Source organism: Vigna unguiculata, chromosome 5 (genome assembly GCF_037176805.1).
Source record: "Vigna unguiculata cultivar grain cowpea cultivar isolate G323 ecotype 2 chromosome 5, ASM3717680v1, whole genome shotgun sequence".
Lineage (NCBI taxonomy): Eukaryota > Viridiplantae > Streptophyta > Magnoliopsida > Fabales > Fabaceae > Vigna > Vigna unguiculata.
In genome coordinates, this window is record NC_140796.1 from 35458041 (window position 1) to 35482726 (window position 24686).

Genomic DNA, 24686 nt, shown 5'->3' on the forward strand with positions numbered 1-24686 from the left:
GTGGTCAAATTCTCTCCAAGGAGGGGAGGATGATGAAGGATTGACCCCAACCAAGGATGGAGGCACATGCTTAAGAAGACTAAGCATGTTTAGAAAGGAAGTTCATTAATCCTTCATCCCTTTCATTTGTGTTTGTTATTTTTGATTCCCTAAGTTGACTTAGTTGAATCAAATTTAGTTGACTTGTTGACCTTTGACTAGGTTTGACTTGTTGACTATAGTTGACTTCACTTAAGCCAACATGCTAATCTATGTTTATTTGCTTTGTAGGTTAATTAGGAGTAAGAAAGCAATGCTAGGTGGCGTATGGTGATTGGGGAGCATAAATGATGTGGATGAGAGAGTAAAGCAAAGGCATAAAGCATAAAGTAAAAGGCATAAAACAAGTGTACCTATGTACCTTTGGTCTCCTTTGTTTTTAGCACACTTTGGCCACTTTTTGGAGACATATGAGACACATTCTTTGTCTCCTTTTGTGCTAGAACGAAATTAGCCTTACACACACCATAGTTGGCTCTTTTGTCTCTCATTTTTGTAACCTTATTTGACCTAGTTTCTAGAAGCTAGGGTTAGGTTTTTGTAGAGACATCCTTAGGTATCTTTTATTTGCTTAGAGGCCCCTAAACTCTTCTATATAAGGGGTGCTCCTAGACATGTAAAAGGGTTGAACATTTTGAAGTAAAAACACTCTTGTGTCTCAACCATTTGTGAGAGTTTCCTCCCTTGGGAGTGAATACTTTTAAGCCTTATCTTGCATAGCAAGTGGCGGCACACATCCACTCATCTTCAAGGTTGTCATGGCTTCTAGCCTAGCCTTGTAGTGGCGTGCTTCTCACATTTTTACCATTTCTTTCCTTTCCATTTTATGTTTTCTTCTTCCTTTAATTGTTCTTGGTTTTCTATGGTTTATGTGCTTTCCATTTCCTTTTTGTTTTGAATCAATCCATCATCTTCTTCTCTTGAGCTTTGTGAAAGGAACCTTCACATCTAGATAGCTTGCTATCTTAATGTCCAGTGGGGATTTCGCTTAGCTTTCTTAATTAACTCACACCATATTCAATAATCTTAAAAAGGAACAAGATAATCCTTCATCATGGTGTCATATATTTTAACTTCATTTCATGTCCCTCATGCCTCTAATAAAGGGAACCTTTATCAAGATTGAGCATTTTAAAATGAAGCCATGCCCACATAAAAAGAAGATGACAAGAGTTCGAGGGAGCAATATCAGATAATACTTCTTTCACACATTGTCATGTACTGAATTTGATCCTTGCTTGATTCGAATGAAAGCTTGTTGGTAACTTGAGTTTCTCCACCAATCTTTGGCTTACAACAGTGTTGTCGCTTTCGTAAACAAATGCAACTAAACATGGGTGGCCTTTGATTAAACACCTTGTTTCTCTACTACCTTTTCCATCATCTTTATCTTTTCTTCCTTTTCTTTTTCTTCAATTTCCATTCCTTCCACAGTTTATATTTCTTCCTTTTCTATTCTTTCTTTTTCTATTTTCTCCTTCAGCCTATGTTGATCCTTACTGGTTTGTCTTGGTGTCATAAATTTCAACTTCATTTCATGTCCCTCATGCCTCTAATAAAGGGAACCTTTATCAAGATTGAGCATTTTAAAATGAAGCCATGCCCACATAAAAAGAAGATGACAAGAGTATGTGGGAGCAATATCACATAATACTTCTTTCACACATTGTCCTGTACTGAATTTGATCGTTGCTTGATTCGAATGAAAGCTTGTTGGTAACTTGAGTTTCTCCACCAATCTTTGGCTTACAACAGTGTTGTCGCTTTCGTAAACGAATGCAACTAAACATGGGTGGCCTTTGATTAAACACCTTGTTTCTCTACTAGCTTTTCCATCACCTTTATCTTTTCTTCCTTTTCTTTTTCTTCAATTTCCATTCCTTCCACAATTTATATTTCTTCGTTTTCTATTCTTTCTTTTTCTATTTTCTCCTTCAGCCTATGTTGATCCTTACTGGCTTGTCATTGTGTCATAAATTTCAACTTCATTTCATGTCCCTCATGCCTCAAATAAAGGGAACGTTTATGAAGATTGAGCGTTTTAAAATGAAGCCATGCCAATCTCAAAAGACGATGACAAGAGTTCGTGGGAGCAATATCACATAATAATTCTTTAACACATTGTCCCGTACTGAATTTGATCCTTGCTTGATTCGAATGAAAGCTTGTTGGTAACTGGAGTTTCTCCACCAATCTTTGGCTTACAACATTGTTGTCGCTTTCGTAAACGAATGCAACTAAACATGGGAGGTCTTTGATTAAACACCTTGTTTCTCTACTACCTTTTCCACCATCTTTATCTTTTCTTCTTTTTCTTTTTCCTTAATTTCCATTCCTTCAACAGTTTATATTTCTTCCTTTTCTATTCTTTCTTTTTCTATTTTCTCCTTCAGCCTATGTTGATCCTTACTGGTTTGTCTTGGTGTCATAAATTTTAACTTCATTTCATGTCCCTCATGCCTCTAATAAAGGGAACCTTTATCAAGATTGAGCATTTTAAAATGAAGCCATGCCCATATAAAAAGAAGATGACAAGATTTCGAGGGAGCAACATCAGATAATACTTCTTTCACACATTGTCCCATACTGAATTTGATCCTTGCTGGATTCGAGTGAATGCTTGTTGGTAACTTGAGTTTCTCCACCAATCTTTGGCTTACAACAGTGTTGTCGCTTTCGTAAACGAATGCAACTAAACATGGGTGGCCTTTGATTAAACACCTTGTTTCTCTACTACCTTTTCCATCATCTTTATCTTTTCTTCATTTTCTTTTTCTTTAATTTCCATTCCTTCCACAGTTTATATTTCTTGCTTTTCTATTCTTTCTTTTTCTATTTTCTCCTTCAACCTATGTTGATCCTTACTGGCTTGTGTTGGTGCCATAAATTTCAACTTCATTTCATGTCCCTCATCCCTCAAATAAAGGGAACCTTTATCAAGATTGAGCGTTTTAAAATGAAGCCATGCCAATCTCAAAAGAAGATCACAAGAGTTCGTGGGAGCAATATCAGATAATAGTTCTTTCACACATTGTCCCGTACAGAATTTGATCCTTGCTGGATTCGAGTGAATGCTTGTTGGTAACTTGAGTTTCTCCACCAATCTTTGGCTTACAACAGTGTTGTCGCTTTCGTAAACGAATGCAACTAAACATGGGTGGCCTTTGATTAAACACCTTGTTTCTCAACTAGCTTTTCCATCATCTTTATCTTTTCTTCCTTTTCTTTTCCTTCAATTTCCATTCCTTCCACAGTTTATATTTCTTCCTTTTCTATTCTTTCTTTTTCTATTTTCCCCTTCAGCCTATGTTGATCCTTACTGGCTTGTCTTGGTGTCATAAATTTTAACTTCATTTCATGTCCCTCATGCCTCAAAGAAAGGGAACCTTTATCAAGATTGAGCGTTTTACAATGAAGCCATGCCAATCTCAAAAGAAGATGACAAGAGTTTGTGTGAGCAATATCACATAATACTTCTTGCACACATTGTCCTGTACTGAATTTGATCCTTGCTTGATTCGAGTGAATGCTTGTTGGTAACTTGAGTTTCTCCACCAATCTTTGGCTTACAACAGTGTTGTCGCTTTCGTAAACGAATGCAACTAAACATGGGAGGCCTTTGATTAAACACCTTTTTTCTCTACTACCTCTTCCACCATCTTTATCTTTTCTTCCTTTTCTTTTTCTTCAATTTTCATTCCTTCCACAGTTTATATTTCTTCCTTTTCTATTCTTTCTTTTTCTATTTTCTCCTTCAGCCTATGTTGATCCTTACTGGCTTGTCTTGGTTTCATAAATTTCAACTTCATTTCATGTCCCTCATGCCTCAATGAAAGGGAACCTTTATCAAGATTGAGCGTTTTAAAATGAAGCCATGCCAATCTCAAAAGAAGATGACAAGAGTTTGTGTGAGCAATATCACATAATACTTCTTGCACACATTGTCCCGTACTGAATTTGATCCTTGCTTGATTCGAGTGAATGCTTGTTGGTAACTTGAGTTTCTCCACCAATATTTGGCTTACAAGAGTGTTGTCGCTTTCGTAAACGAATGCAACTAAACATGGGAGGCCTTTGATTAAACACCTTGTTTCTCTACTACCTTTTCCACCATTTTTATCTTTTCTTCCTGTTCTTTTTCTTTAATTTCCATTCCTTCCACAGTTTATATTTCTTCCTTTTCTATTCTTTCTTTTTCTATTTTCTCCTGCAGCCTATGTTGATCCTTACTGGCTTGTCATGGTATCATAAATTTCAACTTCATTTCATGTCCCTCATGCCTCTAATAAAGGGAACCTTTATCAAGATTGAGCATTTTAAAATGAAGCCATGCCCAGATAAAAAGAAGATGACAAGATTTCGAGGGAGCAACATCAGATAATACTTCTTTCACACATTGTCCCATACTGAATTTGATCCTTGCTGGATTCGAGGGAATGCTTGTTGGTAACTTGAGTTTCTCCACCAATCTTTGGCTTACAACAGTGTTGTCGCTTTCGTAAACGAATGCAACTAAATTTGGGCGGCCTTGGATTAAACACCTTGTTTCTCTACTAGCTTTTCCATCATCTTTATCTTTTCTTCCTTTTCTTTTTCTTCAATTTCCATTCCTTCCACAGTTTATATTTCATCCTTTTCTATTCTTTCTTTTTCTATTTTCTCCTTCAGCCTATGTTGATCCTTACTGGCTTGTCTTGGTGTCATAAATTTTAACTTCATTTCATGTCCCTCATGCCTCTAATAAAGGGAACCTTTATCAAGATTGAGCATTTTAAAATGAAGCCATGCCCACATAAAAAGAAGATGACAAGAGTTCGAGGGAGCAATATCAGATAATACTTCTTTCACACATTGTCCCATACTGAATTTGATCCTTGCTTGATTCGAGTGAATGCTTGTTGGTAACTTGAGTTTCTCCAGCAATCTTTGGCTTACAACAGTGTTGTCGCTTTCGTAAACGAATGCAACTAAACATGGGTGGCCTTTGATTAAACACCTTGTTTCTCTACTACCTTTTCCATCATCTTTATCTTTTCTTCCTTTTCTTTTTCTTCAATTTCCATTCCTTCCATAGTTTATATTTCTTCCTTTTCTATTCTTTCTTTTTCTATTTTCTCCTTCAGCCTATGTTGGTCCTTACTGGTTTGTCTTGGTGTGAGAAATTTCAACTTCATTTCATGTCCCTCATGCCTCTAATAAAGGGAACCTTTATCAAGATTGAGCGTTTTAAAATGAAGCCATGCCCATCTAAAAAAAAGATGACAAGAGTTTGTGGGAGCAATATCACATAATACTTCTTTCACACATTGTCATGTACTGAATTTGATCCTTGCTTGATTCGAATGAAAGCTTCTTGGTAACTTGAGTTTCTCCACCAATCTTTGGCTTACAACAGTGTTGTCGCTTTCGTAAACGAATGCAACTAAACATGGGTGGCCTTTGATTAAACACCTTGTTTCTCTACTAGCTTTTCCATCATCTTTATCTTTTCTTCCTTTTCTTTTTCTTCAATTTCCATTCCTTCCACAGTTTATATTTCTTCCTTTTCTATTCTTTCTTTTTCTATTTTCTCCTTCAGCCTATGTTGATCCTTACTGGCTTGTCTTGGTGTCATAAATTTCAACTTCAGTTCATGTCCCTCATGCCTCAAATAAAGGGAACTTTGATCAAGATTGAGCGTTTTAAAATGATGCCATCCCAATCTCAAAAGAAGATGACAAGAGTTCGTGGGAGCAATATCACATAATACTTCTTTCACACATTGTCCCGTACTGAATTTGATCCTTGCTTGATTCGAGTGAAAGCTTGTTGGTAATTTGAGTTTCTCCACCAATCTTTGGCTTACAACAGTGTTGTCGCTTTCGTAAACGAATGCAACTAAACATGGGTGGCCTTTGATTAAACACCTTGTTTCTCTACTACCTTTTCCATCATCTTTATCTTTTCTTCATTTTCTTTTTCTTTAATTTCCATTCCTTCCACAGTTTATATTTCTTGCTTTTCTATTCTTTCTTTTTCTATTTTCTCCTTCAAGCTATGTTGATCCTTACTGGCTTGTGTTGGTGCCATAAATTTCAACTTCATTTCATGTCCCTCATCCCTCAAATAAAGGGAACCTTTATCAAGATTGAGCGTTTTAAAATGAAGCCATGCCAATCTCAAAAGAAGATCACAAGAGTTCGTGGGAGCAATATCAGATAATAGTTCTTTCACACATTGTCCCGTACAGAATTTGATCCTTGCTGGATTCGAGTGAATGCTTGTTGGTAACTTGAGTTTCTCCACCAATCTTTGGCTTACAACAGTGTTGTCGCTTTCGTAAACGAATGCAACTAAACATGGGTGGCCTTTGATTAAACACCTTGTTTCTCAACTAGCTTTTCCATCATCTTTATCTTTTCTTCCTTTTCTTTTCCTTCAATTTCCATTCCTTCCACAGTTTATATTTCTTCCTTTTCTATTCTTTCTTTTTCTATTTTCCCCTTCAGCCTATGTTGATCCTTACTGGCTTGTCTTGGTGTCATAAATTTTAACTTCATTTCATGTCCCTCATGCCTCAAAGAAAGGGAACCTTTATCAAGATTGAGCGTTTTACAATGAAGCCATGCCAATCTCAAAAGAAGATGACAAGAGTTTGTGTGAGCAATATCACATAATACTTCTTGCACACATTGTCCTGTACTGAATTTGATCCTTGCTTGATTCGAGTGAATGCTTGTTGGTAACTTGAGTTTCTCCACCAATCTTTGGCTTACAACAGTGTTGTCGCTTTCGTAAACGAATGCAACTAAACATGGGAGGCCTTTGATTAAACACCTTTTTTCTCTACTACCTCTTCCACCATCTTTATCTTTTCTTCCTTTTCTTTTTCTTCAATTTTCATTCCTTCCACAGTTTATATTTCTTCCTTTTCTATTCTTTCTTTTTCTATTTTCTCCTTCAGCCTATGTTGATCCTTACTGGCTTGTCTTGGTTTCATAAATTTCAACTTCATTTCATGTCCCTCATGCCTCAATGAAAGGGAACCTTTATCAAGATTGAGCGTTTTAAAATGAAGCCATGCCAATCTCAAAAGAAGATGACAAGAGTTTGTGTGAGCAATATCACATAATACTTCTTGCACACATTGTCCCGTACTGAATTTGATCCTTGCTTGATTCGAGTGAATGCTTGTTGGTAACTTGAGTTTCTCCACCAATATTTGGCTTACAAGAGTGTTGTCGCTTTCGTAAACGAATGCAACTAAACATGGGAGGCCTTTGATTAAACACCTTGTTTCTCTACTACCTTTTCCACCATTTTTATCTTTTCTTCCTGTTCTTTTTCTTTAATTTCCATTCCTTCCACAGTTTATATTTCTTCCTTTTCTATTCTTTCTTTTTCTATTTTCTCCTGCAGCCTATGTTGATCCTTACTGGCTTGTCATGGTCTCATAAATTTCAACTTCATTTCATGTCCCTCATGCCTCTAATAAAGGGAACCTTTATCAAGATTGAGCATTTTAAAATGAAGCCATGCCCAGATAAAAAGAAGATGACAAGATTTCGAGGGAGCAACATCAGATAATACTTCTTTCACACATTGTCCCATACTGAATTTGATCCTTGCTGGATTCGAGGGAATGCTTGTTGGTAACTTGAGTTTCTCCACCAATCTTTGGCTTACAACAGTGTTGTCGCTTTCGTAAACGAATGCAACTAAACATGGGTGGCCTTTGATTAAACACCTTGTTTCTCTACTACCTTTTCCATCATCTTTATCTTTTCTTCCTTTTCTTTTTCTTCAATTTCCATTCCTTCCATAGTTTATATTTCTTCCTTTTCTATTCTTTCTTTTTCTATTTTCTCCTTCAGCCTATGTTGGTCCTTACTGGTTTGTCTTGGTGTGAGAAATTTCAACTTCATTTCATGTCCCTCATGCCTCTAATAAAGGGAACCTTTATCAAGATTGAGCGTTTTAAAATGAAGCCATGCCCATCTAAAAAAAAGATGACAAGAGTTTGTGGGAGTAATATCACATAATACTTCTTTCACACATTGTCATGTACTGAATTTGATCCTTGCTTGATTCGAATGAAAGCTTCTTGGTAACTTGAGTTTCTCCACCAATCTTTGGCTTACAACAGTGTTGTCGCTTTCGTAAACGAATGCAACTAAACATGGGTGGCCTTTGATTAAACACCTTGTTTCTCTACTAGCTTTTCCATCACCTTTATCTTTTCTTCCTTTTCTTTTTCTTCAATTTCCATTCCTTCCACAATTTATATTTCTTCGTTTTCTATTCTTTCTTTTTCTATTTTCTCCTTCAGCCTATGTTGATCCTTACTGGCTTGTCATTGTGTCATAAATTTCAACTTCATTTCATGTCCCTCATGCCTCAAATAAAGGGAACGTTTATGAAGATTGAGCGTTTTAAAATGAAGCCATGCCAATCTCAAAAGACGATGACAAGAGTTCGTGGGAGCAATATCACATAATACTTCTTTCACACATTGTCCCGTACTGAATTTGATCCTTGCTTGATTCGAGTGAAAGCTTGTTGGTAATTTGAGTTTCTCCACCAATCTTTGGCTTACAACAGTGTTGTCGCTTTCGTAAACGAATGCAACTAAACATGGGTGGCCTTTGATTAAACACCTTGTTTCTCTACTACCTTTTCCATCATCTTTATCTTTTCTTCATTTTCTTTTTCTTTAATTTCCATTCCTTCCACAGTTTATATTTCTTGCTTTTCTATTCTTTCTTTTTCTATTTTCTCCTTCAACCTATGTTGATCCTTACTGGCTTCTGTTGGTGCCATAAATTTCAACTTCATTTCATGTCCCTCATCCCTCAAATAAAAGGAACCGTTATCAAGATTGAGCGCTTTAAAATGAAGCCATGTCAATCTCAAAAGAAGATCACAAGAGTTCGTGGGAGCAATATCAGATAATAGTTCTTTCACACATTGTCCCGTACAGAATTTGATCCTTGCTGGATTCGAGTGAATGCTTGTTGGTAACTTGAGTTTCTCCACCAATCTTTGGCTTACAACAGTGTTGTCGCTTTCGTAAACGAATGCAACTAAACATGGGTGGCCTTTGATTAAACACCTTGTTTCTCTACTACCTTTTCCATCATCTTTATCTTTTCTTCCTTTTCTTTTTCTTCAATTTCCATTCCTTCCATAGTTTATATTTCTTCCTTTTCTATTCTTTCTTTTTCTATTTTCTCCTTCAGCCTATGTTGGTCCTTACTGGTTTGTCTTGGTGTGAGAAATTTCAACTTCATTTCATGTCCCTCATGCCTCTAATAAAGGGAACCTTTATCAAGATTGAGCGTTTTAAAATGAAGCCATGCCCATCTAAAAAAAAGATGACAAGAGTTTGTGGGAGCAATATCACATAATACTTCTTTCACACATTGTCATGTACTGAATTTGATCCTTGCTTGATTCGAATGAAAGCTTCTTGGTAACTTGAGTTTCTCCACCAATCTTTGGCTTACAACAGTGTTGTCGCTTTCGTAAACGAATGCAACTAAACATGGGTGGCCTTTGATTAAACACCTTGTTTCTCTACTAGCTTTTCCATCACCTTTATCTTTTCTTCCTTTTCTTTTTCTTCAATTTCCATTCCTTCCACAATTTATATTTCTTCGTTTTCTATTCTTTCTTTTTCTATTTTCTCCTTCAGCCTATGTTGATCCTTACTGGCTTGTCATTGTGTCATAAATTTCAACTTCATTTCATGTCCCTCATGCCTCAAATAAAGGGAACGTTTATGAAGATTGAGCGTTTTAAAATGAAGCCATGCCAATCTCAAAAGACGATGACAAGAGTTCGTGGGAGCAATATCACATAATACTTCTTGCACACATTGTCCTGTACAGAATTTGATCCTTGCTGGATTCGAGTGAATGCTTGTTGGTAACTTGTGTTTCTCTACCAATCTTTGGCTTACAACAGGGTTGTCGCTTTCGTAAACGAATGCAACTAAACATGGGAGGCCTTTGATTAAACACCTTGTTTCTCTACTACCTTTTCCACCATCTTTATCTTTTCTTCCTTTTCTTTTTCTTCAATTTCCATTCCTTCCACAATTTATATTTCTTACTTTTCTATTCTTTCTTTTTCTATTTTCTCGTTCAACCTATGTTGATCCTTACTGGCTTGTCTTGGTGTCATAAATTTCAACTTCATTTCATGTCCCTCATGCCTTAAAGAAAGGGAACCTTTATCAAGATTGAGCGTGTTAAAATGAAGCCATGCCAATCTCAAAAGAAGATGACAAGAGTTTGTGTGAGCAATATTAGATAATACTTCTTGCACACATTGTCCCGTACTGAATTTGATCCTTGCTTGATTCGAGTGAATGCTTGTTGGTAACTTGAGTTTCTCCACCAATCTTTGGCTTACAACAGTGTTGTCGCTTTCGTAAACGAATGCAACTAAACATGGGAGGCCTTTGATTATACACCTTGTTTCTCTACTACCTTTTCCACCATCTTTATCTTTTCTTCCTTTTCTTTTTCTTCAATTTCCATTCCTTCCACAGTTTATATTTCTTCCTTTTCTATTCTTTCTTTTTCTATTTTCTCGTTCAGCCTATGTTGATCCTTACTGGCTTGTCTTGGTGTCATAAATTTCAACTTCATTTCATGTCCCTCATGCCTCAAAGAAAGGGAACCTTTATCAAGATTGAGCGTGTTAAAATGAAGCCATGCCAATCTCAAAAGAAGATGACAAGAGTTTGTGTGAGCAATATTAGATAATACTTCTTGCACACATTGTCCCGTACTAAATTTGATCCTTGCTTGATTCGAGTGAATGCTTGTTGGTAACTTGAGTTTCTCCACCAATCTTTGGCTTACAACAGTGTTGTCGCTTTCGTAAACGAATGCAACTAAACATGGGAGGCCTTTGATTATACACCTTGTTTCTCTACTACCTTTTCCACCATCTTTAGCTTTTCTTCCTTTTCTTTTTCTTCAATTTCCATTCCTTCCACAGTTTATATTTCTTCCTTTTCTAGTCCTTCTTTTTCTATTTTCTCCTTCAGCCTATGTTGATCCTTACTGGCTTGTCTTGGTGTCATAAATTTCAACTTCAGTTCATGTCCCTCATGCCTCAAATAAAGGGAACTTTGATCAAGATTGAGCGTTTTAAAATGATGCCATGCCAATCTCAAAAGATGATGACAAGAGTTCGTGGGAGCAATATCACATAATACTTCTTTCACACATTGTCCCGTACTGAATTTGATCCTTGCTTGATTCGACTGAATGCTTGTTGGTAACTTGAGTTTCTCCACCAATCTTTGGCTTACAATAGTGTTGTCGCTTTCGTAAACGACTGCAACTAAACATGGGAGGCCTTTGATTATACACCTTGTTTCTCTACTACCTTTTCCACCAACTTTATCTTTTCTTCCTTTTCTTTTTCTTCAATTTCCATTCCTTCCACAGTTTATATTTCTTCCTTTTCTATTCTTTCTTTTTCTATTTTCTCCTTCAGCCTATGTTGATCCTTACTGGCTTGTCTTGGTGTCATAAATTTCAACTTCATTTCATGTCCCTCATGCCTCAAAGAAAGGGAACCTTTATCAAGATTGAGCGTGTTAAAATGAAGCCATGCCAATCTCAAAAGAAGATGACAAGAGTTTGTGTGAGCAGTATTAGATAATACTTCTTGCACACATTGTCCCGTACTGAATTTGATCCTTGCTTGATTCGAGTGAATGCTTGTTGGTAACTTAAGTTTCTCCACCAATCTTTGGCTTACAACAGTGTTGTCGCTTTCCTAAACTAATGCAACTAAACATGGGAGGCCTTTGATTATACACCTTGTTTCTCTACTACCTTTTCCACCATCTTTATCTTTTCTGCCTTTTCTTTTTTTTTAATTTCCATTCCTTCCACAGTTTATATTTCTTCCTTTTCTAGTCCTTCTTTTTCTATTTTCTCCTTCAGCCTATGTTGATCCTTACTGGCTTGTCTTGGTGTCATAAATTTCAACTTCAGTTCATGTCCCTCATGCCTCAAATAAAGGGAACTTTGATCAAGATTGAGCGTTTTAAAATGATGCCATGCCAATCTCAAAAGATGATGACAAGAGTTCGTGGGAGCAATATCACATAATACTTCTTTCACACATTGTCCCGTACTGAATTTGATCCTTGCTTGATTCGAGTGAAAGCTTGTTGGTAATTCGAGTTTCTCTACCAATCTTTGGCTTACAACAGGGTTGTCGCTTTCGTAAACGAATGCAACTAAACATGGGAGGCCTTTGATTATACACCTTGTTTCTCTACTACCTTTTCCACCATCTTTATCTTTTCTTCCTTTTCTTTTTCTTCAATTTCCATTCCTTCCACAGTTTATATTTCTTCCTTTTCTATTCTTTCTTTTTCTATTTTCTCCTTCAGCCTATGTTGATCCTTACTGGCTTGTCTTGGTGTCATAAATTTCAACTTCATTTCATGTCCCTCATGCCTCAAAGAAAGGGAACCTTTATCAAGATTGAGCGTGTTAAAATGAAGCCATGCCAATCTCAAAAGAAGATGACAAGAGTTTGTGTGAGCAGTATTAGATAATACTTCTTGCACACATTGTCCCGTACTGAATTTGATCCTTGCTTGATTCGTGTGAATGCTTTGATGAGGCCATCGGCGCCATTGATCGGCGGAAACATGCTCCGTTCGTTGGAGAATGGCCTCCAAACGTCGATTGTTCGGTGGAATCGACGAGGAAACGCAGCGGAAGACTCTTAAGATTGGATTTGCTCTCGTTCTCACACTGAACTCACACGCACACTGTATTTGGAACCCTAGGAGGAGAAATCCTCTTCTAATGGGAAAGGGGAGCTAAGACGAACGGTGGGAGTACTCTCAACCAATATTCTCATTCATCAAAGCTAATTGTTACATGAGATTGGCTTGCCCTTTATAAGAGAGGCAACCGGAAACCATAATGAAGAATGTAACACCGTCTAACAGTCCTAACGGCAAGAGAAACGAAAAATGAAAGAGAGTAGGATCTAACGGCAACGAAGCCGTGTACAAGAATCCTAATGGGTATGATAGAACGCGTGAAGGAGGTGCGTGCTCACATGAATCAGGAGCGATGCTCGCGTGAAAGCAGGGCTTGTGAAAGAAACCCTCTTCAAAGGGGTGGCCCTCTTTTACTAACCCTAGCAGCTGGAAAGAGAAAGAAATCTAGCGGCGTTGACGAGAGAAATGGACGCGTGAAGAGGAACCCTAGAGATAATTGGGCTGCACGCATGAAATGATTCTCGGCCCAATTAAGACAAAAGGTTATTGCATTAGGTTGGTGCAGAAAGCAAACGTGCAGATTGGGCTTAGGCCCAATGACGCTAAGCATGGGAGTTGCTTGCTCCAGATCAGCGTTGGTGTGCGAATGAAACAATTTGAAGAAACGTGAGAGTTGGGCTTCAGGCCCAATGCTAATTCTTCAATAATTGGCAGCTTAGAAAATAGGTTGCATTTAGCAAACAAACCCAATTAGTCACATTTATTTAATTAAAATAAAAGAAATTAAAAAAAATTAAAAGAAATGGGCCTAGGCGTTGGCCCAATGCTATAAGCCGTATTGGGATCACATCATCCCCTCCCCCTTGAAAAGGATCTGTCCTCAGATCTAGAGGGTTATTAAAGGCTCACAGCTCCCAAAATAATAGTACCACCAGGATCAAAAACAAATCTGCAGTAGTCATCAAATAAATGTGAATTAAAATTATAATGACCATGCAGTAAAATTGAGTGGGAACTATGTGAAAATGGGCTTATAAATTTTGGAAAAGTTGGTATTAGGCCCACTTCACAAAAAGAATGTTTGACACTTTGACTAAGATGATAGTTAGATAGAATTTTAGAGTCAAAGTGTGTTGGTACACTAGATGTTGAGGAGTATGAAATAAGGAAATGAGATGGAGAACACAAATTTTGAGAAGAAAACAAAACAAAAGATTTAATGAAAAAGTGAGTAGAGGTTAAAGATGGGAAAACACCCTTTGAAAATGGGATCTTCATGTAAGGAATTGGTGAAGAATTGATCACCAAATCCCTAACACAGAGTTCTTTTTGCTCTTTTGAAATGCACTTTAACTCTACCACTTGTGATTGTTTTGCAAAATTACCCTCTTGTTTTATTTTCTCTCTTTCCTCTAACTCTTTTCTCTCATTCTCTTCTTTTGCTTTTCTTAGACTCTCCTCTTTAGCCTTTTCTTCTTCCTCTCTTCTTTTCTTCTCATTTATCTCTTTTTCCTCTTGTTCTTTTTCAGCACAAAACTTCTCGAGCGCTTCTTTTTCTCTCTTCTTTTCAAATTCTCGAAGCTTTTGATGTTTAACTTGCTCTCTCTTATATTTTTCTCTCTTTCTTTGTTCACTCAAGAGCAAGTCTAAATTGTGCTTGAAATCTTTTTCTAGTCTAGAAAACTTATCAATGTTTTGGATGAATGCATCCCCAATGTCAATGAAGTCTTCTATCCTAGCTTGTTGTTCTTTAGTGATCCTAAATGAAGGGGGTATGAAATGTTTCCACATGCATGTTTTTAATTCATAAAATGTATTGATACATGATGTTCTCCCCTTTTTCACTAGATATTGCCTCTCTTGCCACCAATCAAATGCACGTCCTACAAATCTAGATGTAACATGCCTAAGAATGTCTATATGACTATATTTACTAAACAAAGGTTGCACCAATTTTTCTGTATCCCACATCCAATCTTTAAATGATATTGGTCCTATATCTTCCCCAAAGAATGGAATATCACTATGAATGGTTTGATGCAACTCATGACTACCATTATGCCTACCTAATTGCACACTACTATGCCTACCTAAATGCACACGGCTAGAAGAAGAAAAACTCATTTTGAAACACTTTTGACAAAAACAATTTTTCACAATGTTGATGAATTTCTAAAGAGAAAGTAGTGGAAAAGAGTTCTAGAGATACTCCCAGGAAAGGGAGGTGAGTCACATGGACAAGCTTAGGAACCAAGCCTTTCCTAGCCAGAGATCTCTAAAATGCTTTCACAAAATTTCTCAATAAAAATTACAAATGAAACAGATTGTATGAAAAACAAATTGAGAAAGTGTGTGAAGAAAGTGAAAACTGAAAGACCAAAAGAAGGTCAACTAGGTGTTAAACACATTGTACCTAGATATCACGGTGACCTAAAACAGAAATTGCAAACACACAAAACCTGGGCATTAAAACATAAAACAGAAAACATAAAGGCGAAAAAACTTAAACTAGACGAAAAATCTTAAGTGAAAATTCAAGTGACCGTTGGAACCCCTTGAACATCACACTAAACGCTTAAACTATTACAAACTTGCTAAGGACGGGATTGCGCTAAAGCATTTTCCCACCTAAGCCAAATGAAAGGAAAACACTGAAATCTGAAAAAAAAAATTTACACAAAATCCCGTGACATCCAAAAACAGCAAAAACTAAAAATAACAAAATGCTACGTCTCTCTCTCGGCTAGCCTCCAAAATATACCACCCTCAAGTGTGTGTACTCCTCCTTGAAGGTCTCAACTCACTCCTTTTTCCTCTCGGTGGCCACTCAAACTGTTTTTCCTCACCACAGCTGCACTTTGCAGAAAAGGTATCACCTACAAGGCTACCAAAAACAGTGAGTGCAAGTCAAATGAACCAAGAATAAATGAGTAGTCAGCCACGTTTGAGAGTAAAAGCAGAAAACAATAAAAGTTCAAATTTAAGATAAGGACAACATCAAGTGATGGATATAATAGACAAACTCAAGGATAGCCAATAAAGACAAGCAAGAAAAAGGCAAAGCAATAAAGGATAGCACACAAAAGGATCCTAAGGAATGTAGCTAGAGTAAGATGAATAAAACCAAAATCAAGAAGACACAAAACAAGTTGAATCAAGAGCACATGCAAATTGTATTTGAAATGGATAGTCAAGATGAACTTTGTGAACTGTTTTGCCTCCCTTTCTTGTCACTCAAATAACTCAAACAGTATCTTTCATTACAGCTTTTCTCATCATATTTTCTTTCTCTGTTTTTTTTTTATTTAGAGATTTTCTTTTCAACTCACATATATCACATATGCATCTTTTCCTTTAAATCACAGTTCACTTCAATTGCAATTTTAACAAATCCATTCAAACTATCAATTGCATATGACAAATGACAAGGATCCAACTTAAAAAACAATGATGAAAAGCACACAAGACAAGAAATCGCAGACAGCGCAACGCAGAAAAAGGCAAGTGCTGAATGGAAACTGTCAAACAACAATAAACAGATACCAACTCAAACTGATTCAAGACAATGAATATGGCCAAAATCAACACTGCACTAGGAAGCAACATTCAACATAAAAAAAAATTGCATCACAGATATGAATAATCTGCCATGTAAAGCTTCAGACAATGCATCATAAGATCACACTATTGTCATGGAATCAAAACAGGATTTGAAAGAAAGGAAACTCAGTTTGATATAGAGAGTGTATTAAGTTCAATAATACAAACTGAATCACTAAATGAAGATACTGAATTGAAACCAGATTAAAGGAAAGTCCAGCACAAACAGGGCAGATATATGTAACTGCAAATATATGAGAAGAGACACTCAATGCCAATCACAGATCAACAAAATGTGATGAAGTTGTTATAGAACAAAGGAACACAACAACAGATTCAAATTTATTTATGTTTTTCACTAAAAGCACAACTCAGAATGCTGCAGGTTCAGTGATATAACACGGATTCTTCAATTTAGATTGCAACACAATGATATAACACCAGTTGGACACAAATAATGTGACAGTTTAAAAGAGCATCAAGAAGATTTAGCTTATGCCTTCACGTGACCAAGCCTGCAGCTCCACACATAAATGCTGATATGAAGCAGATTTCGCTGTGATGGAATATGCATAAAAGGCTTCGGTCACAGCAATCCTTGGCCAGCAAAATGCAAAGTGCAGAACATCAACATATTAGCAAACTGAACAGGACACAGAGAGCGTGACTCAGAATTGAAACTACAGAGTACTGAAACAGATATGGCCAAATCCAATGTTTCACAGTGAATCCAATGTGCACTCCATAAAGACCAAAGCATCAAACTAAAACAGATAGACTAGTCCAGCAGCAACAATTTAGCACAGAACTAAGATGTAAACATCTGTGAAGACATACAAGACTACACTAAAGAAGGTACTAAACATGCCTATGTTTTCAGCTAAACCAAAACCTCAGCACAACTCTGAACACAATCAGATTGTACTAACTGAGATAGTGTTTGGCAGCAACAGTCATTGGCCAGAAATTGAATGTCCAGAACAGCAAGAGATGCAAATTGAAACTGAAACGTAGATGCACTTGGACAGCAAATGAAATTAAGAAATAGAACAAAACAATCAGCAGCAATCTAGCAGAGGTAAACAGGAACAGCATGAAACATACACTGCAGAAAATTGCTATTGATCTACTAGCAATTAAAGAACTCAACAAAACATAAGAAATTAATCATTGAAAGCAGAACAGAGACTAAAACAAATACAAAACAGTGAACAAAACACATTGAAGGCACGACTGCTATGGAATTTAGTGACATATAAAGCAACTAAACAATTCCTAAGACAAAACTGAGATTTGAAAACAATTAAAGCTAAGTAAGAAAATGAAATGGAAAAACCTAATTGACATGCATTTGAACGGCAGAGTAGGAAGCTTAGAACAGACTATCAACAGTATTGATTCAGAATATCCAGAACAAACATATGTGAATCAATTTCAGTGAAAACAAACCACAACAACACAAAATCCGCAAAGAGCAAAACGCAAACAAGAAAGAACACGACGGAATCAAACACAAGAAGAATAAAAAAAATCAGAGATAAGACGAAGAATACTTATCTCATCGCGGTCCAGCAGGAGTGGCTCTGAATACCACTTGATGAGGCCATCGGCGCCATTGATCGGCGGAAACATGCTCCGTTCGTTGGAGAATGGCCTCCAAACGTCGATTGTTCAGTGGAATCGACGAGGAAACGCAGCGGAAGACTCTTAAGATTGGATTTGCTCTCGTTCTCACACTGAACTCACACGCACACTGTATTTGGAACCCTAGGAGGAGAAATCCTCTTCTAATGGGAAAGGGGAGCTAAAACGAACGGTGGGAGTACTCTCAACCAATATTCTCATTCATCAAAGTTAATTGTTACATGAGATTGGCTTGCCCTTTATAAGAGAGGCAACCGGAAACCATAATGAAGAATGTAACACCGTCTAACAGTCCTAACGGCAAGAGAAACGAAAAATGAAAGAGAGTAGGATCTAACGGCAACGAAGCCGTGTACAAGAATCCTAATGGGTATGATAGAACGCGTGAAGGAGGTGCGTGCTCACATGAATCAGGAGTGATGCTCACGTGAAAGCAGGGCTTGTGAAAGAAACCCTCTTCAAAGGGGTGGCCCTCTTTTACTAACCCTAGCAGCTAGAAAGAGAAAGAAATCTAGCGGCGTTGACGAGAGAAATGGACGCGTGAAGAGGAACCCTAGAGATAATTGGGCTGCACGCATGAAATGATTCTCGGCCCAATTAAGACAAAAGGTTATTGCATTAGGTTGGTGCAGAAAGCAAACGTGCAAATTGGGCTTAGGCCCAATGACGCTAAGCATGGGAGTTGCTTGCTCCAGATCAGCGTTGGTGTGCGGATGAAACAATTTAAAGAAACGTGAGAGTTGGGCTTCAGGCCCAATGCTAATTCTTCAATAATTGGCAGCTTAGAAAATAGGCTGCATTTAGCAAACAAACCCAATTAGTCAAATTTATTTAATTAAAATAAAAGAAATTAAAAAAAAATAAAAGAAATGGGCCTAGGCGTTGGCCCAATGCTATAAGCCGTATTGGGATCACATCATGCTTGTTGGTAACTTGAGTTTCTCCACCAATCTTTGGCCTACAAGAGTGTTGTCGCTTTCCTAAACTAATGCAACTAAACATGGGAGGCCTTTGATTAAACACCTTGTTTCTCTACTACCTTTTCCACCATCTTTATCTTTTCTTCCTTTTCTTTTTCTTCAATTTCCATTCCTTCCACAGTTTATATTTCTTCCTTTTCTATTCTTTCTTTTTCTATTTTCTCGTTCAGTCTATGTTGATCCTTACTGGCTTGTCTTGGTGTCATAAATTTCAACTTCATTTCATGTCCCTCATGCCTCAAAGAAAGGGAACCTTTATCAAGATTGAGCGTGTTAAAATGAAGCCATGCCAATCTCAAAAGAAGATGACAAGAGTGTGTGTGAGCAATATTAGATAATACTTCTTGCACACATTGTCCCGTACTGAATTTGATCCTTGCTTGATTCGAGTGAATGCTTGTTGGTAACTTGAGTTTCTCCACCAATCTTTGGCTTACAACAGTGTTGTCGCTTTCGTAAACGAATGCAACTAAACATGGGAGGCCTTTGATTATACACTTTGTTTCTCTACTACCTTTTCCACCATCTTTATCTTTTCTTCCTTTTCTTTTTCTTCAATTTCCATTCCTTCCACAATTTATATTTCTTCCTTTTCTATTCTTTCTTCTTCTATTTTCTCCTTCAGCCTATGTTGATCCTTACTGGCTTGTCTTGGTGTTATAAATTTCAACTTTATTTCATGTCCCTCATGCCTCAAAGAAAGGGAACCTTTATCAAGATTGAGCGTGTTAAAATGAAGCCATGCCAATCTCAAAAGAAGATGACAAGATTTGTGTGAGCAGTATTAGATAATACTTCTTGCACACATTGTCCCGTACTGAATTTGATCCTTGCTTGATTCGAGTGAATGCTTGTTGGTAACTTGAGTTTCTCCACCAATCTTTGGCTTACAACAGTGTTGTCGTTTTCGTAAATGAATGCAACTAAACATGGGAGGCCTTTGTTTAAACACCTTGTTTCTCTACTACCTTTTCCACCATCTTTATCTTTTCTTCCTTTTCTTTTTCTTCAATTTCCATTCCTTCCACAGTTTATATTTCTTCTTTTTCTATTTTCTCCTTCAGCCTATGTTGATCCTTACTGGCTTGTCTTGGTGTCATAAATTTCAACTTCAGTTCATGTCCCTCATGCCTCAAATAAAGGGAACTTTGATCAAGATTGAGCGTTTTAAAATGATGCCATGCCAATCTCAAAAGAAGATGACAAGAGTTCGTGGGAGCAATATCACATAATACTTCTTTCACACATTGTCCCGTACTGAATTTGATCCTTGCTTGATTCGAGTGAAAGCTTGTTGGTAATTTGAGTTTCTCTACCAATCTTTGGCTTACAACAGTGTTGTCGCTTTCGTAAACGAATGCAACTAAACATGGGAGGCCTTTGATTATACACCTTGTTTCTCTACTAACTTTTCCACCATCTTTATCTTTTCTTCCTTTTCTTTTTCTTCAATTTCCATTCCTTCCACAGTTTATATTTCTTCCTTTTCTATTCTTTCTTTTTCTATTTTCTCCTTCAGCCTATGTTGCTCCTTACTGGCTTGTCTTGGTGTCATAAATTTCAACTTCATTTCATGTCCCTCATGCCTCAAAGAAAGGGAACCTTTATCAAGATTGAGCGTGTTAAAATGAAGCCATGCCAATCTCAAAAGAAGATGACAAGAGTTTGTGTGAGCAGTATTAGATAATACTTCTTGCACACATTGTCCCGTACTGAATTTGATCCTTGCTTGATTCGTGTGAATGCTTGTTGGTAACTTGAGTTTCTCCACCAATCTTTGGTTTACAACAGTGTTGTCGCTTTCCTAAACTAATGCAACTAAACATGGGAGGCCTTTGATTAAACACCTTGTTTCTCTACTACCTTTTCCACCATCTTTATCTTTTCTTCCTTTTCTTTTTCTTCAATTTTCATTCCTTCCACAGTTTATATTTCTTCCTTTTTTATTCTTTCTTTTTCTATTTTCTCGTTCAGCCTATGTGGATCCTTACTGGCTTGTCTTGGTGTCATAAATTTCAACTTCATTTCATGTCCCTCATGCCTCTAAGAAAGGGAACCTTTATCAAGATTGAGCGTGTTAAAATGAAGCCATGCCAATCTCAAAAGAAGATGACAAGAGTTTGTGTGAGCAATATTAGATAATACTTCTTGCACACATTGTCCCGTACTGAATTTGATCCTTGCTTGATTCGGGTGAATGCTTGTTGGTAACTTGAGTTTCTCCACCAATCTTTGGCTTACAACAGTGTTGTCGCTTTCGTAAACGAATGCAACTAAACATGGGAGGCCTTTGATTATACACCTTGTTTCTCTACTACCTTTTCCACCATCTTTATCTTTTCTTCCTTTTCTTTTTCTTCAATTTCCATTCCTTCCACAGTTTATATTTCTTCCTTTTCTATTCTTTCTTTTTCTATTTTCTCCTTCAGCCTATGTTGATCCTTACTGGCTTATCTTGGTGTCATAAATTTCAACTTCATTTGAGGTTCCTCATGCCTCAAAGAAAGGGAACCTTTATCAAGATTGAGCGTGTTAAAATGAAGCCATGCCCATCTCAAAAGAAGAGGACAAGAGTTTGTGTGAGCAGTATTAGATAATACTTCTTGCACACATTGTCCCGTACTGAATTTGATCCTTGCTTGATTCGAGTGAATGCTTGTTGGTAACTTGAGTTTCTCCACCAATCTTTGGCTTACAACAGTGTTGTCGCTTTCGTAAACGAATGCAACTAAACATGGGAGGCCTTTGATTATACACTTTGTTTCTCTACTACCTTTTCCACCATCTTTATCTTGTCTTCCTTTTCTTTTTCTTCAATTTCCATTCCTTCCACAGTTTATATTTCTTCCTTTTCTATTCTTTCTTTTTCTATTTTCTCCTTCAGCCTATGTTGATCCTTACTGGCTTGTCTTGGTGTTATAAATTTCAACTTTATTTCATGTCCCTCATGCCTCAAAGAAAGGGAACCTTTATCAAGATTGAGCGTGTTAAAATGAAGCCATTCCAATCTCAAAAGAAGATGACAAGAGTTTGTGTGAGCAATATTAGATAATACTTCTTGCACACATTGTCCCGTACTGAATTTGATCCTTGCTTGATTCGGGTGAATGCTTGTTGGTAACTTGAGTTTCTCCACCAATCTTTGGCTTACAACAGTGTTGTCGCTTTCGTAAACGAATGCAACTAAACATGGGAGGCCTTTGATTATACACCTTGTTTCTCTACTACCTTTTCCACCATCTTTATCTTTTCTTCCTTTTCTTTTTCTTCAATTTCCATTCCTTCCACAGTTTATATTTCTTCCTTTTCTATTCTTTCTTTTTCTATTTTCTCCTTCAGCCTATGTTGATCCTTACCGGCTTGTCTTGGTGTCATAAATTTCAACTTCATTTCATGTTCCTCATGCCTCAAAGAAAGGGAACCTTTATCAAGATTGAGCGTGTTAAAATGAAGCCATGCCAATCTCAAAAGAAGAGGACAAGAGTTTGTGTGAGCAGTATTACATAATACTTCTTGCACACATTGTCCCGTACTGAATTTGATCCTTGCTTGATTCGAGTGAAAGCTTGTTGGTAACTTGAGTTTCTCCACCAATCTTTGGCTTACAACAGTGTTGTCGTTTTCGTAAACGAATGCAACTAAACATGGGAGGCCTTTGTTTAAACACCTTGTTTCTCTACTACCTTTTCCACCATCTTTATCTTTTCTTCCTTTTCTTTTTCTTCAATTTCCATTCCTTCCACAGTTTATATTTCTTCTTTTTCTATTCTTTCTTTTTCTATTTTCTCCTTCAGCCTATGTGGATCCTTACTGGCTTGTCTTGGTGTCATAAATTTCAACTTCATTTCATGTCCCTCATGCCTCTAAGAAAGGGAACCTTTATCAAGATTGAGCGTGTTAAAATGAAGCCATGCCAATCTCAAAAGAAGATGACAAGAGTTTGTGTGAGCAATATTAGATAATACTTCTTGCACACATTGTCCCGTACTGAATTTGATCCTTGCTTGATTCGGGTGAATGCTTGTTGGTAACTTGAGTTTCTCCACCAATCTTTGGCTTACAACAGTGTTGTCGCTTTCGTAAACGAATGCAACTAAACATGGGAGGCCTTTGATTATACACCTTGTTTCTCTACTACCTTTTCCACCATCTTTATCTTTTCTTCCTTTTCTTTTTCTTCAATTTCCATTCCTTCCACAGTTTATATTTCTTCCTTTTCTATTCTTTTTTTTTCTATTTTCTCCTTCAGCCTATGTTGATCCTTACCGGCTTGTCTTGGTGTCATAAATTTCAACTTCATTTCATGTTCCTCATGCCTCAAAGAAAGGGAACCTTTATCAAGATTGAGCGTGTTAAAATGAAGCCATGCCAATCTCAAAAGAAGAGGACAAGAGTTTGTGTGAGCAGTATTACATAATACTTCTTGCACACATTGTCCCGTACTGAATTTGATCCTTGCTTGATTCGAGTGAAAGCTTGTTGGTAACTTGAGTTTCTCCACCAATCTTTGGCTTACAACAGTGTTGTCGTTTTCGTAAACGAATGCAACTAAACATGGGAGGCCTTTGTTTAAACACCTTGTTTCTCTACTACCTTTTCCACCATCTTTATCTTTTCTTCCTTTTCTTTTTCTTCAATTTCCATTCCTTCCACAGTTTATATTTCTTCTTTTTCTATTCTTTCTTTTTCTATTTTCTCCTTCAGCCTATGTGGATCCTTACTGGCTTGTCTTGGTGTCATAAATTTCAACTTCATTTCATGTCCCTCATGCCTCTAAGAAAGGGAACCTTTATCAAGATTGAGCGTGTTAAAATGAAGCCATGCCAATCTCAAAAGAAGAAGACAAGAGTTTGTGTGAGCAATATTAGATAATACTTCTTGCACACATTGTCCCGTACTGAATTTGATCCTTGCTTGATTCGGGTGAATGCTTGTTGGTAACTTGAGTTTCTCCACCAATCTTTGGCTTACAACAGTGTTGTCGCTTTCGTAAACGAATGCAACTAAACATGGGAGGCCTTTGATTATACACCTTGTTTCTCTACTACCTTTTCCACCATCTTTATCTTTTCTTCCTTTTCTTTTTCTTCAATTTCCATTCCTTCCACAGTTTATATTTCTTCCTTTTCTATTCTTTCTTTTTCTATTTTCTCCTTCAGCCTATGTTGATCCTTACTGGCTTATCTTGGTGTCATAAATTTCAACTTCATTTGAGGTTCCTCATGCCTCAAAGAAAGGGAACCTTTATCAAGATTGAGCGTGTTAAAATGAAGCCATGCCCATCTCAAAAGAAGAGGACAAGAGTTTGTGTGAGCAGTATTAGATAATACTTCTTGCACACATTGTCCCGTACTGAATTTGATCCTTGCTTGATTCGAGTGAATGCTTGTTGGTAACTTGAGTTTCTCCACCAATCTTTGGCTTACAACAGTGTTGTCGCTTTCGTAAACGAATGCAACTAAACATGGGAGGCCTTTGATTATACACTTTGTTTCTCTACTACCTTTTCCACCATCTTTATCTTGTCTTCCTTTTCTTTTTCTTCAATTTCCATTCCTTCCACAGTTTATATTTCTTCCTTTTCTATTCTTTCTTTTTCTATTTTCTCCTTCAGCCTATGTTGATCCTTACTGGCTTGTCTTGGTGTTATAAATTTCAACTTTATTTCATGTCCC

General features: G+C 37.0%; 1 protein-coding gene across 2 annotated transcripts; it reads right to left on the minus strand.

The window, feature by feature from the left end:
• Positions 1 to 9214: 9214 nt before the first annotated feature.
• Positions 9215 to 18529, minus strand: LOC146886368 (uncharacterized). 2 transcript variants are annotated; one of them, XM_085672973.1, is made up of 2 exons: positions 17941 to 18529; positions 9215 to 15663 (listed from the first exon to the last, which is right to left on the minus strand). In XM_085672973.1, the coding sequence occupies exon 2, from the start codon at positions 14909 to 14911 to the stop codon at positions 13685 to 13687; it is 1227 nt and encodes a 408-aa protein (XP_085529099.1). In that variant the 5' UTR covers positions 14912 to 15663; positions 17941 to 18529; the 3' UTR covers positions 9215 to 13684. The 2 variants fall into 2 exon arrangements, with proteins under 2 accessions (XP_085529099.1, XP_085529098.1); XM_085672972.1 differs by having other exon boundaries at positions 16887 to 18529.
• Between the last annotated feature and the right edge of the window lie 6157 nt (positions 18530 to 24686).

Bases quoted from the DNA above. Each gene is read 5' to 3' on its own strand.
- LOC146886368 (XM_085672973.1), bottom strand. From the start codon at position 14,911: ATGAGTTTTTCTTCTTCTAGCCGTGTGCATTTAGGTAGGCATAGTAGT.